General features: G+C 30.8%; 2 protein-coding genes across 3 annotated transcripts; one reads left to right on the forward strand and one right to left on the reverse strand.

Annotated features, from left to right (window-relative positions):
* Positions 1–6,049: 6,049 nt before the first annotated feature.
* On the forward strand, positions 6,050–8,368 carry LOC114421851 (protein IN CHLOROPLAST ATPASE BIOGENESIS, chloroplastic-like). Its single transcript, XM_028387947.1, has 11 exons — positions 6,050–6,235; positions 6,303–6,386; positions 6,628–6,702; positions 6,774–6,816; positions 6,903–6,960; positions 7,080–7,247; positions 7,320–7,382; positions 7,468–7,562; positions 7,666–7,747; positions 7,831–7,941; positions 8,039–8,368. The coding sequence occupies exons 1-11, from the start codon at positions 6,115–6,117 to the stop codon at positions 8,177–8,179; spliced, it is 1,041 nt and encodes a 346-aa protein (XP_028243748.1). The 5' UTR covers positions 6,050–6,114; the 3' UTR covers positions 8,180–8,368.
* Positions 8,369–9,038: 670 nt separating this feature from the next.
* Positions 9,039–16,126, reverse strand: LOC114421860 (filament-like plant protein 7). 2 transcript variants are annotated; one of them, XM_028387968.1, is made up of 7 exons: positions 15,981–16,126; positions 15,769–15,862; positions 14,589–14,714; positions 14,091–14,235; positions 11,479–13,948; positions 11,302–11,359; positions 9,039–9,679 (listed from the first exon to the last, which is right to left on the reverse strand). In XM_028387968.1, the coding sequence occupies exons 3-7, from the start codon at positions 14,682–14,684 to the stop codon at positions 9,212–9,214; spliced, it is 3,237 nt and encodes a 1,078-aa protein (XP_028243769.1). In that variant the 5' UTR covers positions 14,685–14,714; positions 15,769–15,862; positions 15,981–16,126; the 3' UTR covers positions 9,039–9,211. The 2 variants fall into 2 exon arrangements, with proteins under 2 accessions (XP_028243769.1, XP_028243760.1); XM_028387959.1 differs by having other exon boundaries at positions 11,479–13,960.
* Positions 16,127–16,842: the final 716 nt, after the last annotated feature.

Raw genomic sequence — 16,842 nt, forward strand, 5'->3', positions numbered from 1 at the left:
GTTAAACGAATGATTAAATTTATAACATTTTTATACTTTTGGGTCTAAAATTTTAATTTTTATATTTCGAAAATGAGAATGCTTATAACAAAAATGGTTATCTTTCAATTTATTTCCGCCGCTTGGACGACACCTTTTCTTATTATTATTTTTTTCTCATTTGTATTTTTCAGTATTTTGGTTGTTGGGTAAGTGACTGGAATGGGGGGAACGCGATTTTGAATTTATATGCTCTGTGGAAATAAACTACGCTCTTAAGTCTTATCCCCTCCTTCGCTAATGTTCTTCCCTTTATTTCTTTTCTTCAGTTCTGTTGTTGGTACTCACGAATTAAAAATTATCCTTGCTTTTGGTTTTCACACCTCAGATTCTTTCTTTATTTGAAGTTTGAACACTTCAGATTCCTTGTTTGAATAAATAAATAAATATATTTCGGAATCAAGTCATCAATTCAAATATAAAGGATTAAAGTTCACTCTCTTAAAAGTATTAAATATCTATATCAATTTGGTTTAAAGAAATGTTTTTTATTAATTGGTAAAAATATTATATGATCCTCTAAGTCGATATGAATGAAATAATACTATCTAGTAAAAAATAATTTTTTATACATAAAAAAATTAGTTTCTATTAAATAAATTTCAATACTTTAAGAAATTAATCTCTACCTTTTGATAATATTATGAATTCACTCGAAAAACATTTTAAAAAATTATATTATTTTTACCCATTTTCATTAATAAATTATTTCTTTAACCAATAATAATTTTTGAAAAAAAAATGTTGTCGCATTCATAGTCAATAGAAAAAAAAATTTATGGAAATAATATTAAAAGACAGGAAAGATTTGGCCAATAATAAAAGATGCAATTTCCCAAATGACAAAACTTATACATAATCATTAAAGGAGTGCTAACAACAAATCCTCTAACATGTAATTTCATTAAATTTCAATCAATTAGAAAATATGTGTAAGAGAATATATCAAAATATGTGTTTTGACATTTCTCTAAGGAGCGTTTGATAGAAGAAAAGTTTTTTCATTTTCAAAGATATAATTCCTTGTGAATCATATTTTCAAAAAAACACTCAATAAAAATTGTGTAAATGATCGTTGAAAATCTTTAAATAAGTTTCTTAAAAATCAAAGAGTTTCATATATTTTTATTGATTATTTTAACTGATTATCACATTATGTAATTTAATAAAAAATAGGATGATTTTTTATTGTAATAAAAAAAATTAAACTCACACAAGTAAGAGTCTCACTTACTTATGGAAAAGTTTTTGTGAAAATCTTATTGAAAAACACTACGGGAAACATTCTTTCCCATTAATGTTATTTTTTTAAAATGCATACTAAACATAAAAAGTTAAGGGTGTGTTTGGTTTGCATTTTCATTTTTTATTTTCATTTTCTGAAAACTGTTTTCATTTTCAAAAGATTAGAATTCTCAAAACATGTTTAGTTTGACTTCTTGTTTTCTGTTTTCAAGAAATAAAAACACTGAAAATGTGTTTTCAAAATGAAATATATTTTTAGATTTGCTTAAAATTATATTATTTGTCACCGCATTTTCATTTTATCCAAAATGAGGTTCCTGAATTTCACTGAAAATGAGATTTTATTGTTTTCAGTTTTTTGTTTGTTTGGAAAAATATTTTCACTAAAAATGAAAATAAAAATCTAACCAAACACATCTTCATCACCATTTTCTATTTTTAGTAAAAATAAAAACAGAAAACAATCAAATCAAACACCCCTTAAGTTTCTCAATCTAAGATTTCCGGAAAACCAAAAATGTATCTCCCACCAAATATCATCTCATTACTGAAAGTTAATTTTGTGTTATTTTTCAATCGTAATTAAAATTTTACCTCAACAATTTATATTAATATTTCCAATCATAATTAAAATTTTACTTCAATAATTTATATTAAATTTTCAACCAATAATTTTATTTTTGTAATTTATATAAATGTTCATTATACCAATAGTTTAGTTTCTCATGTCTTATATGGATATTAAATTCATATTTTATAATTTATAGGTATAATTTTTATACTATTTAAATTTTTAATATATTATAAATTATCAATCAAATGTGCTAATAGTGTTAAACAAATAATTAGTGGCAATACAACTAATTTAAACAATGAAATATTGAATATATCGACCAAAATTCAATAAAATATAATTAACATGAAAATTAATATTCAATCACACTTGGCATAATTGTTTAAATTTTAATATGTGAATCAATTAAAATTATCCTTAAATTTGACACATGTATGTTTTATAACTGAACAATTACTGTATTTTAAAATATACTTGAATATTTTTCATATTTTTATTTCGATCAACAAAAAACATGTCATATCAATTTAGATTATATTTGACAAGATATTTCAATTAATTTTAACTTTTTTTTATTATTTGGAAAAATTTTTTGATTATTCGGTAAATAGTTTTTTAATAGCTTTTAGCGTTTTTTAAAACGCTACTTGAAATAGCATTTTTTACATTGGTAGCTTGTAATTTTTTATATTTTCTTTAATTTTTATCCTTAATATATTTATCTAATTTTCTAGTTATTTTCTTTAAATAAATTATGATTTTATTATTTTTTATTTTACCACAAATAATTATAATTTAATAAACTAAATTTTTCAGCTTTCAATTACTAGCTTCTAACTACCACTTAATTCTTGAACTAATTTTATTGAATATAATCTTGCACGATTCTCATATCTACTCTAAAATCATGTCAAAAAAGATATCTAGTATATAAAATTTTAAAAAGTAGGATAAATATAAAACATTGCAATTTATACAATTTTTATGTACTATGATTAATTTAAGATTATATTAGCAATAAAATAAAATATACATTAATTAAATTATCTGCAAGAAATGAATATGACCTATCACAACTCATCATCCCATAAAATAAAATCTTTTTTTATATAGATATAATAAATTAAAAAATAAAATTACATTTTTAAATTGAAACAACACTAAAAATACTCAAAAACATTGTAATACAGTGGACAACGTCTCAACCAAAATCTCTCATTCATTTACTACTAGCAATGGAAATGCCAGTTGATCCCACTAGGAATCAGTGGTGCTATTCGATGTGTCTCAAATTGGACAACAAAGAATATTGTTTTGTTGAATTTGTCTTGAATGGCGAGCTATATCAACTCAACTTGAATACAACACATGCTTTCAGTCCTTTAATCTTCTTTTTCTTTTTTTGAAAATCTTTCATCTTTCTCTTTGGATAGGTGATAGATGTCTTTCTTATCAATCTTCATTTGATTTTGAGTGGAAAAAAAAAAACTATCTTCATTTGACTATATGAGTTACCAAATAAAAATTAATTATTCCACTCTCCTTCCTCCAAACATCCCAAGTGGTGTCCTTTTTGTAATTTTCTCTGAGATCCATGATCTATTCTCTTTCATTTAATCATTTGTCATGTGAATCTCCTTTCTCTAAGGTCTATTTGGAAGGAATAAAAGTGAGAAAAAATAAAACATATGTATAATAATGTATTTTTTTTATTAAATAAAAAATGGAAGAAAAAATATAAAAAAAAATATTTCCTTTTACTTTTTCTTTAATTTAAATTTAAAATTTTCATTCTTTGATGCTATCATCTTTATATCACAACTTTTTCTTTTGTTCTCTCAACCACCATAACTCACATATTGTTAGTTTACTTGGTTTTAGAAAATAGAAGTAATTCATAATCATAATCGTCACTCTATGTTTGTAAATATATGTCTATCCATACACAATTGATCAAACCATTTGTTATACATACTTAAAAATCATTCTATTTGATAAATACATTTATGAAATATTAAAAATCCCACAATAATAACAAAAAAAATAAGCTAATTCTAAAGATACGGTGGAGGGGAACGATATGAGAAGAGAGAAAAAGAACATTTAACATAATTACGTGGTTAGATGTATGTTATTACTTTAATATTATTAATGATAAAATACTCTAAAAAATATAAAGATTAAAAGCAGTTACAAAAAATAATATTTCTTTTATATATCGGTATAAATTAATTTTTTTACGATTATTATCGTTTCTTAATTTGGGAAAAACCATTTGAACAGTGAAACTTAAACCAATAGTCTTTTACCGATTTAGAATTATTGACCGTATGAATTTATTTTTTCTCATTTTTTTAGGCTTTCATTTGTGTAGAATTTTTTAGCTGGTTATCTAGTCGTTTCATTGGTCTAGTCAGCCAATCGATTTAAGAACGTTTTTTTATAGATCGATTTAAAGAACTTAACTAATATAATATACTCTACAAGTTTTTTTTTTATTCTTATACATATTTTAACTGATAATAATAACTAACGTAAAAATAAATATACGTATAAGAACTTAACTGATAAAATATTTAAGAATAACCTTATAATAATGACCATTTCCATTTTTCACTTTTTAACAAACATTTTAGCCTTAATAAAATAAATTGGTTTGAATGAAAGTTTATGATTTTGCCACCAAAAATTGTATGCGACAACAAGATCAAGAACTACACATGTGAAAGGAATCTCCGTATTTTATATATAAAAATAAAATTTAAATACTTACTACTTTATTTGGTTGAATTTTTTTAAATAGAACATGAGTTTAACAACTTTGATTGTTTAATTATGAGATATTATTTTGATGGCTATATATTATAAATTTGAGATAAATTCAACATCTATAAATATGTCTTTATATATAGATTAAATTAATTATTTATATTTTAGAAATATATCATACACCTACTCAACTTTTCTATTACCTATATATTGATACATTACAGGAGAAAAATTATACTCGACCAGCTTAAAAATACACTTCTATAATATTATGAGGTCTGTAGGGATGCAAATCAGTAGTGACTGATTGTACAAATAATTTAGATTATATTTATAGACATAGATGTGAGATTAATTCTTTGGGCGTAAGAAACAGTTAAAGCAAAGTTTGTAAAACACTTAAATATATTTTTGTCTCTCTAATACGGGATATGTATTTTTTAATTCTTCAAAATAAAATTTATATTTTTTAATACTCAAAATCGTGAAATATTTTTTAAATTTCTTAAAGAAACTAATTTATAATTAATAAAGGATTAATTAAGTTTTTACTCCATATAAATATATTATTTTTAGAAAGAAGGCTTATATCATTTCTTTCAAAATAAAACTTTCAAATCAACTAGACACATTACTAAAGATGCGGTGACTACTATATTATTTTGATGTTCTTACAATAGAATGAACTACTTGATTAGTTTGTCATCAAATAAAATACATATATGGATAATAGCTTCAATTTTTTTAAAAAAATTGAAGCTATTAGAACCTAAAGAATCAACAACAATTTTATAGTCAGACTCTATAGTAATATGTTTGCATGTTTAGCTGTCGTATCCATGATAAAGCTTCCAAAAGAGCACTTGCTTTTGCCTCATAAGCTGGGGTTGCCCTCGATGAATAACATATTTAGTTGTTACAAAATAATCTATGCTATTGCAAATGCACATACCAAAACCATTAGGATTTTGATCTTCGAAATTTGCAGCGTCAATTTTCATTTTGTAATGAGCTTCATCAAACTTTTCTACTTAAAACTGATATTTCATTTAAAAAAATCAAATCTAATTTTACTTGAACCAACAACATATTTAAATCTCAATTTGATTTCAAAGACTAAAAACGTTAAACAAAAAATAAATGAAGAGACGATAAGTAATAAAAAAAAAGTTAAGATATTTTAGATCTAAAAACTTAATCATTCTTTTGTATATACGTTAAAAACCTACCATAGAAATTAATTTTACCACATTATAAATGCTTTTGCTCGAATACAATTATCGTATGGTTTTATTTTAGATGAAAAAGAAGCTGTAACTTGAAGTAGTTAAAATGGACACGGGCTAATGAATGAAGGCCTGAAGGCTGAAGCACACACATTTGTGTAATTATGGATCATGTAATTATGTGGCAATGTTTTTTCCGAGAAAAAAAAAAGGAAAATAGATAAAGGGAGAGGGAGTGGGAGCAAATGAGGCGAATAGACAATGAAGGTCGGCGGCGTGGTGTTATACGGCGGAGCTCCACGTGGCAGCGTCGTGCCTCTTCTTCTCAGCCGCCGCAGAGTTTCTCTTTGCGCCTCTTCTTCTTCTTACTCCTCCATTTCTGGTAATGCATTCTTCTTCCTTAAACCGTTTTGCTCTTTCCTTTTTAATTTTTCACTATCTCGTCGCAGACCACGTTTCTTTCGTGAAGGATGTAGCTGCGACTCAGCCTCCTCAGCATCTTTCACAACTCCTCAGTATTCTGAAGACCAGAGGTAAATCAATTTGTCCATCTTACTATTAAAAACTGTACCATAAAACTTTATGGAGTGTCAACTTTTGAATAATCGTGAATCTGTATTTTCTCCATGTACTTGAACATGTGGTTTACATTATTTTGGATTTTGGTATATCAAATTGTTCTATGCATGTATGCGTGCTTTGAATTCCTTCCTTCGAGGAATGATTTTGATAATTTAATTAGGTTTATTTTTCTTATGCTTTTGTATGTAACAGGTGAATCTATTATCTCCCCGGGTGCCAGGCAAGGATTAATTCCTCTTGCTATACCACTGTCAAAAAATAGCTCTGGTATGGGTTTCGGGTTAATTACTTTGAGAATTTTTCAAGTTCAGCACTGTTTGTGATTATTTTCTTGATAGGTAATGTGACTGCACTGTTGCGGTGGCCGACGGCTCCACCTGAGTAAGGCTCAAGGGCTGTCCTCTGCTGTGGTTAATTTACTACTGTTTGAATCATCATATCTCATGGTTATAAACAAACTCCTGCAGGATGGAAATGCCAGTGGTGGAAGTCAGAAAATATGGAGTATGGCTTTTAGCTAAGAGTGTAAGTGGAGCATGCTTGGTTATTATATTGCATCAGTGTGTTTGGTTTTGATACACCGTGGTGTTGATTAATTGGCACTCAAGATGGTATTATTTCAACTGTATGTTTTCTAAATATAGGTAGACCAATTTATACAACGACTGTTGGTTGAGGAAGATACCAAGAATGGTCGAGAGAGAAATGAAGAAGTATTTTATGCTTCGGGTGATGCTGGGGAGAAATTTTACAGGAAGGGTGATTTTACAGAGTCTGGAATTTCTAACCTAGATGTCTATCTTTTGAAAAAGGTATTAATAAGTATGTAGATTGTGTTTATGACTGTCATGGCAAATCATCTCATGAATCTAATTTGTTTTCAGGTTGGTCTATTTCCAGATATCATAGAGCGGAAAGTGGCACGACATTTTGAGGAAGGAGATCTTGTAAGATTTTCATGCATTTAGTTACTTCCTCAAGCAATAGTCATTAATATAAATTGAGACATGTTGGTTACGTCTGTGTGGGAAGGTTTCAGCATTAGTAACTGGGGAATTTTATACCAAGAAGGAGCATTTTCCAGGATTTGCTCGACCTTTTGTGTTCAATTCTGAGGTTTTGTTGAGGTTGGTGTAAACATTTTTCTGTTACTTATTCGAGTTGTTCAAGATGACTGAGCTTACCGTTTTCATCCTCTAAGGAGCCTTTCTTTTTAATAATTTTCAATAGGGTTGGGCGTAAAGTAGAAGCTAAAGATGCTGCCAGGGGAGCTTTGAAGTCACCATGGTGGACTCTTGGCTGCAAGTATCAGGTATGAAATCATCATCAATCTGATTTTCTGGTTTAAGTGTAAGCTTGTGCTTGATCTCTTCTGTCATATTCGTTTTTGTTCAGGACGTAGCTAATATAGCACAATGGGATGATGAGCAAATTGAGTACGTTAAAGAGAAGGTAACTGAAGAGGGAAGGCAAGAAGATCTTAAAAAGGGGAAGGCCCCTGCACAGGTGCTATATAGTGTGAACTATTTATCGATTTCATTCACGGATAGGGTGTATGCTGATATTCATCTTAATCGTGCTTTCATTTTCAAATCAATTGCAGGTTGTATTAGATGAAGCTGCTTTCTTGTTGGATTTGGCTTCTATAGAGGGAGAATGGGATGAGTATTTGGAGCGGATTGCCAAATGTTACGAGGAAGCGGGACTTCATGATGTCGCAAAATTCATACTTTATAGAGATTAATATTAGCAGATTTCTTTCCACCAACAGGCTTCTGTACATTTCCATTTCGGCATTTCCAGTACTTCATAGTTCATATGAAGTTTTGAAAATAATTAGAGGAAAATTATACGATTTATTCCGCAGGCTTGGATATTTTTCCTTGAGTTCTCGTTTGTTGGCAATCAATTTAACCTGAATTCTTCAGATGTCTATTCTGTGTCATGCTCTACCTATAAGACTAATGATATTTTTACAGTCTTTAATTCTCTTGTCTCGGCCTTTTTTCCCCCTCTCAAAAATATTTTGTTATGTTTTTACATGCATTTAATTATAACTGGTTGATTCAACACTTTGAGAGGCTCTTAATAAACTAATATCACTTATCGAGTGATTATTTTTTAAAAAATATTATTAATAAGTAAAATTGTTTTTGTGAACGTACCAGAAAAAAATATTTTTAGGAGGTCTTAAACAAGGGCTTCATTGGCCTTACCTTGGGCCGATCTTGTTTTTCATAATCAACCAATCATCACCACTCCTCCATCCCAGCACCTTTTTTCTCTATTTTTCAGTTTTTAAACAATAGACTACATGAAAAAAAAACAATGGACTACTACCGCAAAGAGAAAAGGTACCCGCAAATAAGTTTTCCTCCAGTTTATGATGACAGCATAACCTTAATCCATGAGGGGTGTTTGAGGTTGTCAATGCTAAAATAAACATCCCCTTTGACATCGATATTGGAATTTACTTGTGCTTGTGGAAGCCAGATTGGTATTAAGGAAACTTTCGTCCTTGCATGGTTTTGGTAATTATTTCGTCAATGAAGTTTATATAGAACAACCACTTTCTTACGATGAGCTCACTCACAAAAAGTATATATGCCACAACAACTATATTTCATGCATCCAATAACTTGAATATTCAGTTTGTTAATTTTCAGTCGTATAAACAAGAGTCAAGACACAAACATCACTTCATTAGAAATATAGCAAAGAAGATATAACTGTTACCCCGTCTCGGGAAGTACTAAAACAACACTAGAACTGCATTTCATGTGTTCAACGAAAGCTGTGTTTTCTTTTTGGATTTCTTTCTCCCAAATAGCCTTCTCCAAAAATTCCGACCACTGGATTTCTTGGCTGGTACAATGGCCATAGAATTAACACTGGCACTGTCATCCTGGCCTTTAAGTCCATTCAAAAGTAAAATCTTTTCCAGGGGCAGCTTAAAACCAGGAATGCTGGTGGGACTGGAGCCTCTTTCACTTGCTTTGCTAACCTTTCCTTTAGTATCATCATCAGCCAACATCTGATCAAATAGAGAAGATCGATTTTTCACTTTCGTGTCTTTTAGGGGGACAATATTTGTGTCTGTAACTGTATGACATGGGGCAGCAATGGCATTGTCAAAAAGGGAGGCATCCTTTGGTGCAGCTAAGGCCTTCAACTGCTTCCCAAGGTTAAGGATGGTTTCTTGACACTCCGCCAACTTTTCTGAAGCAGAAGTTATCTCCCAGTCCTGCAGGATTGGTAAACAACCTTCAAACCAAAACCAGAACACATTGAAACATAAATGGATTTGCACAGGTAAGCAATTAAGTCAATATTTTAGTTACTGTAAAACAGTGATGTTAAACTTATACTAAATGGCAGCCATTATTTATATAGCAGGGTAGATGGCTCTTGCTTTTCCCAGTTATTGTCTACGGATCTGATCAATACTCTCCAAACATTAAACACATAATCAGGGCTTCATTTTCATTTATTTTGTATCCACTTGTTAAAGGATTCTGCCGGCATTGTTTCCTAGAGGATCTGACAATTTCCTCAGTCCATTCCATAACACTACTGCTTCATAATTTGTCTTACTTTATATGATGAGCTAAAATTATGGAAAGAAGGCTTTGCCTGGGTTTTATTGCTTGGTCTCAAAAGAGAGCATATAAAATTTCAAGATAGTCAGATTTTGGAGTTAGGTAAAGCATCCAAGTAACAATGAAGTCTAGTGGAGCAGTATAAATAAGGTTCGATATATCTTTACGTCCCTCAACTATTTTAGAATTTTTTTATACTAAAAAAAATGGTAATCAGGTGATCTTCTACAATATTTGTAATTGGATCCTTAGAGTTAGTACAACTGTAATAAGTAATTATTTTTCTGGTGGTTTCAAGCAGCTATAAACCAACTCCAAGAACTCAATTACAAAAATTGATGAAGATGAAGGACCTAATTACAATTTCTTGTAGTTTAGGGACCTAATTGAAAATTCTCAAAAAGTTTAGGGCTATAATAAACCTACTCTTGTATTAAACCAATAAATAGTAGAAGAGGACAGGGCTCTGCCTTTTCAAATCATATCATTCAGCCATCATGTACAATATTTGTCTGAAAAAAAACCGTTCTACTACAAGTTCAAATATAACATTTGCTAAGGGCTATAATAAAGTTCACTCTATAATAAGAGGAAACAGGAAGTGTGAAGACCCAATTGATTACTGGAAATGGTATGATGGAGACATTGATCAGACTATTTCAATTAGATGCTCCTGATTCGTTAAGTTAACAAGTTACAACATATAGGTAACATTTGTAAGCAGTATTATTTTGTTTCTTCAGCAAAAGTAAAAAAGAAGAAGCATTTTTTCTGTTAATATTTTCTGCTTAACATGCAACAAGATATAAAATAGTCAGTATGAATCAGTCTGTTTTCATGACTAAAATCCAATCCTAACTTCCACACTAAAAATAACAGAAGTCTAGGGCTTGGATATATTTATTTGGAAGGAAACAGATCCCAGTGAGCCAATTTCCATGGTATTTCTTAGTTTAAGAAATTTGAATATTGGATATAATTCTGGCATTCAATGCTTCAAAAGAACTTAAAAGCAATCTATGAGCTGATGAAGTAACTTGCTCATCATGCTCCAGTCTGGGATCTCCAAATTTAGTTTAAAAATTAAAGTTAACCTCAGAGTTATATACTATTCAGATCCAAATCTATGTCTAGATGATGAATAGTGCTTCAAATTGATTAAATCTTCCAGAATGCTACATAAGAAGATAGTAATAGTAATATGATCTGAGTATGAGCCATTGAGTAAAGGCCAAAAGGGAATAAAATGAGACTGAGAAGAGCTTACAGTTTGCAGTGGCTCATCTCTTTGATTAACATCATTGTCCGACCACTTCTTTGTCATGCTGTGAAGATAAATTTGATGATATGTGAGTGTGGCAATCTTGAAATAAGAAATTAAAAGCTAAATGTTTGAAAATCATATTATAAAGTAACAAATATTGAAAGTTAAGATTACGGATACCTTTCAAGCTGGAGCTGAAGTTCAACGCATCTGGTCTCTAATTCTTCACAATATTGATTTTTGTTCTCCAGTTCCACTTCTAATGCCAAAACTTTGTGATTAGCTTCTTTTAATTCAGTTTCTGTTAGCTGAGTGTCAAGATCTACATTTATGAATGCATGATTTTGTACTTGCTCCTCAAGTATTCGATTCAATTCTTTCAAGGTTTGTAACTCCAATCTCAAGCTGCCAATAGTTTTCTCTGATTCCTGAAGTTGATTTATAGCTGATTGGAGCCTCCCTTCCAAGGCTTCTTTCTCAGATTCAGAACTGATTACTTTATCTTCAATATTTTTAATTTCTTCCTTATCAACATATTGCATCTCTTCAGTTGGAACATCATGACAATCTGAATTAGTTAGCACAGGCAAACATGATAACTGTTCTATGGGAAGATGCAACTTATATGTGTCTGCAAACATCCCTGTTTCAGCTTCATTTTCACTTTGCGTCTCATCCCAATCAAATTGTTTTTTAATGGCATCCCTCATACTAGAAACATCCTGAAGTGAAAAGCAGTGATTCATAATCCAATCCAAAGCTGTCGTTAGTTCTGTGGCAAATTTTTCATGATCAGCCTTGTCATTGAGTAAATCGTAACACACATGGAGAAATTGCTGCAAGACATTACTGAGTTCAGATGTTTTCCACTGGAAAACACGGACCATGTAGCCTGTTGGCATTCCTTGATTCTTATGTGTACGGATATTTCCATCTCTTCTGTACAAGGAATCTGAATTATCATAATCCTCAGCAGGCATGCTAATCCCTTCAATAAGCTCAATTATCTTACCTATTGACTGGCTCAAATCTCTTTGAGGTTTCTGTTTAGTTCCCTTTATTGATAAAATCTCGGCATCATTTACTTCACCACATGGATCTACCACAGAATTATTCAAAGGTTTCCATGAGGTGTGCTGACTATAATGTAGAGGCTTAGATCCATCAAATGGATGGCCTTTGCTTGAATCAAACCCACATTGATCTGCATTATTTAGATAGCTCAAAGCCAATCTAATATCCTCACGTATGTCATCAAGGTTCTTATGAGTGACACATTTTTGTTCCAAGATCACTTTTACTACATCCAGAAGCCAACCAGGAATATCACCATTTAATATGTCAATGGAACATGATTCCTGATTAGATATAGAGAACTCTGACAAATGATCAGAAACAGGAATAATCTCCTTACTTATTACTTCAGAGCTAATCCCATTCGCTCTAGCCTCTGGCAGGCCATCTATTTCATTGTTTTCTTCTAAAGAAGCACAAGAAATTTTGGGGGCTTTTTCAACAGAGACCACTGCTAATTTTTCCATTTCAAGGAAGTCATCCATTAGGCTTATATCTGAAGGTCCAACACTTTTACAAGACATTGATTCCTTCTGTTTTACACTTCTAAAGTGCTCCAATTGTGAAATCAATGCAGAAGCCCAGGAGTCAGCACAGCTAACCTTGTCCTCACTGCCAATGTCAGACTTTGATGACAAAGATATGTCTTGCAATGCAGGATTACTTTTAGGCTGCTCCAAGGTTACATGACCTCTAGATTCAATCTCTGACTCAAGTCGCATCAGTTTAGAAGCTGTGCGAGCAAGCATTACTCTGGAGAATTGGATTTCATTTGCTTTCCTATTTAGCGATTCTTTCAAGGTCTTGTTTTCTTCTTCCACACCACATAGTTGATCGGTCAAAGCAGTGATTCTTCTAATGGTAGTCTCAGGAGAACTGTCAAGTGAAGATTCAACCACTACACTGGTTGAGTTCAAGTTTTTCCTTCTCATTTCAAGTGAATCCTGTTCCAACATTTCGACTTCATTTTTCATTTTTGCCAGGCAAGCTTGACTTGGTAACCGTTTTCGAACCAGAATACGCAGCCTCTGACATTCTGATTCTAAGTTGGCAATTTTTTTTACACTCTGTAAGTGCAGCTTATGAGAAGCATCAGCTGCTCGACAATTAAATTCTCTTTCCTCATTTCTAATAGCAAGTTCCTTTTCAAGCACTTGAGCTTCATACTTTAGGGATGCATTATCTTTCTCAGTGGACTCTAATCTAATCATCAGTGCATTATGATCAGCCTCTGCATGAGCCAATTGTCTTTTCAGATCTTCAATCAAATTTTCTTTAGCAATAATAGATTTATTAAGACGAGAATTTTCAACCCCAGATTTAGCAAGCCCTTTACTGGTCTCTGATAGCTGCTCCTCCAAAACTATGTATGCTTCTTCAAATTCTTTAGAAGCCTTCATCACAGCATCATGAATCCTTAGCTCTTGTTCTTCTCTAACAAAACGTAACTGTTGCATACATTCCTTGAGAGCACCATCCAATTGGGCCACTCTTTCTTTATAAACTAACTGCTTCTGTATAGATTCATCAAGATGTTGCTTCATAGACAATATTTCAGCTTCTGCTTTCTCCCATCCTTCAAAGGAATCTTTAATAAGAAACTAGTAAAATTATTCTAAGAATAATAAATAATTGATGATTATTATTGTCCAAAATCGTGAACTGAAGAAAAATGAGAAACAAATACACACAGCAATGCATGAATAATTGAATATTACCTGCTACTGCTTCTTGTACAATTTTCGTTTGTTTCTTGATCTGCTCATCTTTAGCATTGCATTCAGAAAGTGTAAAAGCAAGCTTATCATTTAATCTTTTTAAGTCTTTCTCCAATTTTTCTTTATCAGTTAGAGGAGCCTGTACCTAAAAAAAACAAGACAAAAAAACTAATTATTTTTATCAAGTAATAAAAAAGGATTATATTCCACAAAGTTCTGGGGAAGAATTCTGGGTTTCTAACAAATAGGTACATACAGAATTAATATGTCCATTTTATAATTATAAAATATTTCAAGATAAAGGGCCCAGGAAAAAAGCCCTTCTGGATTAACACTTTTACTAATTAGTTCTCTTAAAGATGCTAGACGTTAAAGAGGAAGGGAGACTATAATAGTCATCTTAAACAATATATGAACCTAAAAGTTCCATGGCATTTATGAAAAGAGCAAAATATATATGAGAATAAAAACAGTTGACGCAAGACATAATTACATTACCTCTCCATTTTCTTTTGAAGTGAGATTTGTTTTGTCAGTTGCTAAATTAGTCTTCTGTGTGGCTTTGTTCCCCCAAAGCCAAGACTTGTGATCCATAATGATAAGAAGGCTTCAAATGTGAGAAGCCTGCATGGATATTTTGGTTAGGGAAGTAAGTTACTATAGTCTAACTGAAAGGATAAGTTGACTGAAACAAAATAACATCATAACTTATTGAGCAAATCATTGCTGCTATGCAAATAATCTGAAGTGCTGTACACTTTTCACTACTTCATAAATAATACCACAAGTTCATTGAGCTAAGCCGATCTAAGCCTAGATAAATGCATCAACAATTAACTGAGCTTTACAGCTCAATCAATTGGGTTCAAATTTGTATCACAATAAAAACAACTTTTTACATAAAAAAGATTATAGTGAATGTTTGGAATGGCATCCAAGACACACATAAATCAGCAAAAGTCCAAATGAGCAAACGACATAGAAGCAACATGGGGCAACTTCAATTGGTGAACGTTAATTGTCGAGGGACATCAAACATCCCATTAGTGAGAACAAAAATAAAATTAGAAACAAATATAAATCAAATCAAAACATTGTTATCATCATTATTCTTATAAGGTACTATATTAGTATATATGGAATTAGCCCATGGACGAATAATGAGTCAATTGTAAAAGCTTAATCTCCGTTGGTTTCACAAATGAGTGAGAATTCTCAGCTAATTGAACTGTTAATAAACTGGGTCACGAATTGGATGATGGGCTGTTCAGCTCATTTCTGTAATCTAAGTAAGCATAATATATCCCTCAAATAAATAAACAACAGATTTTAACCTTGTAAGTGTATTGTCATAGCCTGGCTGTAGAGGATGTAACGAAAATTACAAGGAAAAAATTTGTCCCAAAAACAAAGAAATTAATTAAATACCTATATGGTATTATACCAGAAACTTACCATCATACAAAAGAGGTACATTAGATCGCTAAATAAATAAACATTCCCACACATCCATATTCATAAAAAAAAAAAAAACTATCAACATCTTTCCTATGCAGAAAGCCTGAAAGCTGAAAATTTATTCCGGGCAACATTACAAATTAAAGGAAATTTTTTTTATTGAAATGACGGCGCAAGATAAGAAGATCATGAGAATGAAGTGTGCGGTTTGGTTTCTGACCTCTTAAGAATGAAGAGTGAGGATTTGCAAGTACACGGATCATTCAAGACAAAAATAAACAAAATCTGAGACCCAATGGCGAAGAGATTCAGCTCTGCAATGAACACAGTTCACGAGACAGGAAAATGGTAAGAAGTTCGGAGTTGCGAATTTTAAAGGGACAGACACAAATAAATAATGAGTATGAAAACGTGCAATGTTTGATCTCTTACCGACGCAGAGAGTGCAGTACTGGGCACCACAACTCCAGCCATCAGCAATTTCAGCTTTCTCTTTAAGGGGTGTTGGTTGCCAAGCCAAGGAAAGGGAAATGAAGTAAAAACGCAGGAAAAGTGTACTCTGCTGAACTAAAAGTCAAAGTGAAAAAGGACACAGCCATAATGGAGAGATTTGATTGCTAAAATTATTGAAAACATGTGTTTTTTTAATATTCACTTGTTTTAGAAAAACACGAACTTTTCATCAATCTTGGAGTTAATATTTTCTCAATATACACTAATGTGATGAATTTTGCCTGAGTAAAGTAATACACTTTTTACCATTTTATTACAAGAGAATCAACAATTTATTGATATTACAAATTTAAAATTATATTAACAATAATTTTTAATTCATAAATAATGTATTTTTTTTTACATAAACAATACATGATCATTAATTTTTTATTTTAAACACATTTTTTTATTAGTTTCAATTTATTAGCAATCATAAAATTGTGTGGGATGAACTTCATTCATGATTTTGTGCAATTTAATATATTTAGTCAATAATTAAAAAAAATTAAAAGGTGTATTAAAGAAGTTGTATTAATAACCTTCATTTTGCTTAAAGTATAACGTAAAATATATAGTATTAGTAATAGTTAAAGTATATGCTAGTATAAAATATAAAAGTATATAAAGCAATGTTGTTTTTCAAAAAAAAAATGTTTGGAGATTATATTATTATTATTTAGGCTTATTTATATTTGTGTTCTCGCTAATATCGCTAAAACTCAATTTCGAACCCTTGTTTTTAGGAAAATATTATTTTGTGTGAAAGCTATTTTTGTACTATTGCACGACCGGTGATTTT

The sequence above is a fragment of the Glycine soja genome, chromosome 1, assembly GCF_004193775.1.
Source record: "Glycine soja cultivar W05 chromosome 1, ASM419377v2, whole genome shotgun sequence".
Classification (NCBI taxonomy): Eukaryota; Viridiplantae; Streptophyta; class Magnoliopsida; order Fabales; family Fabaceae; genus Glycine; species Glycine soja.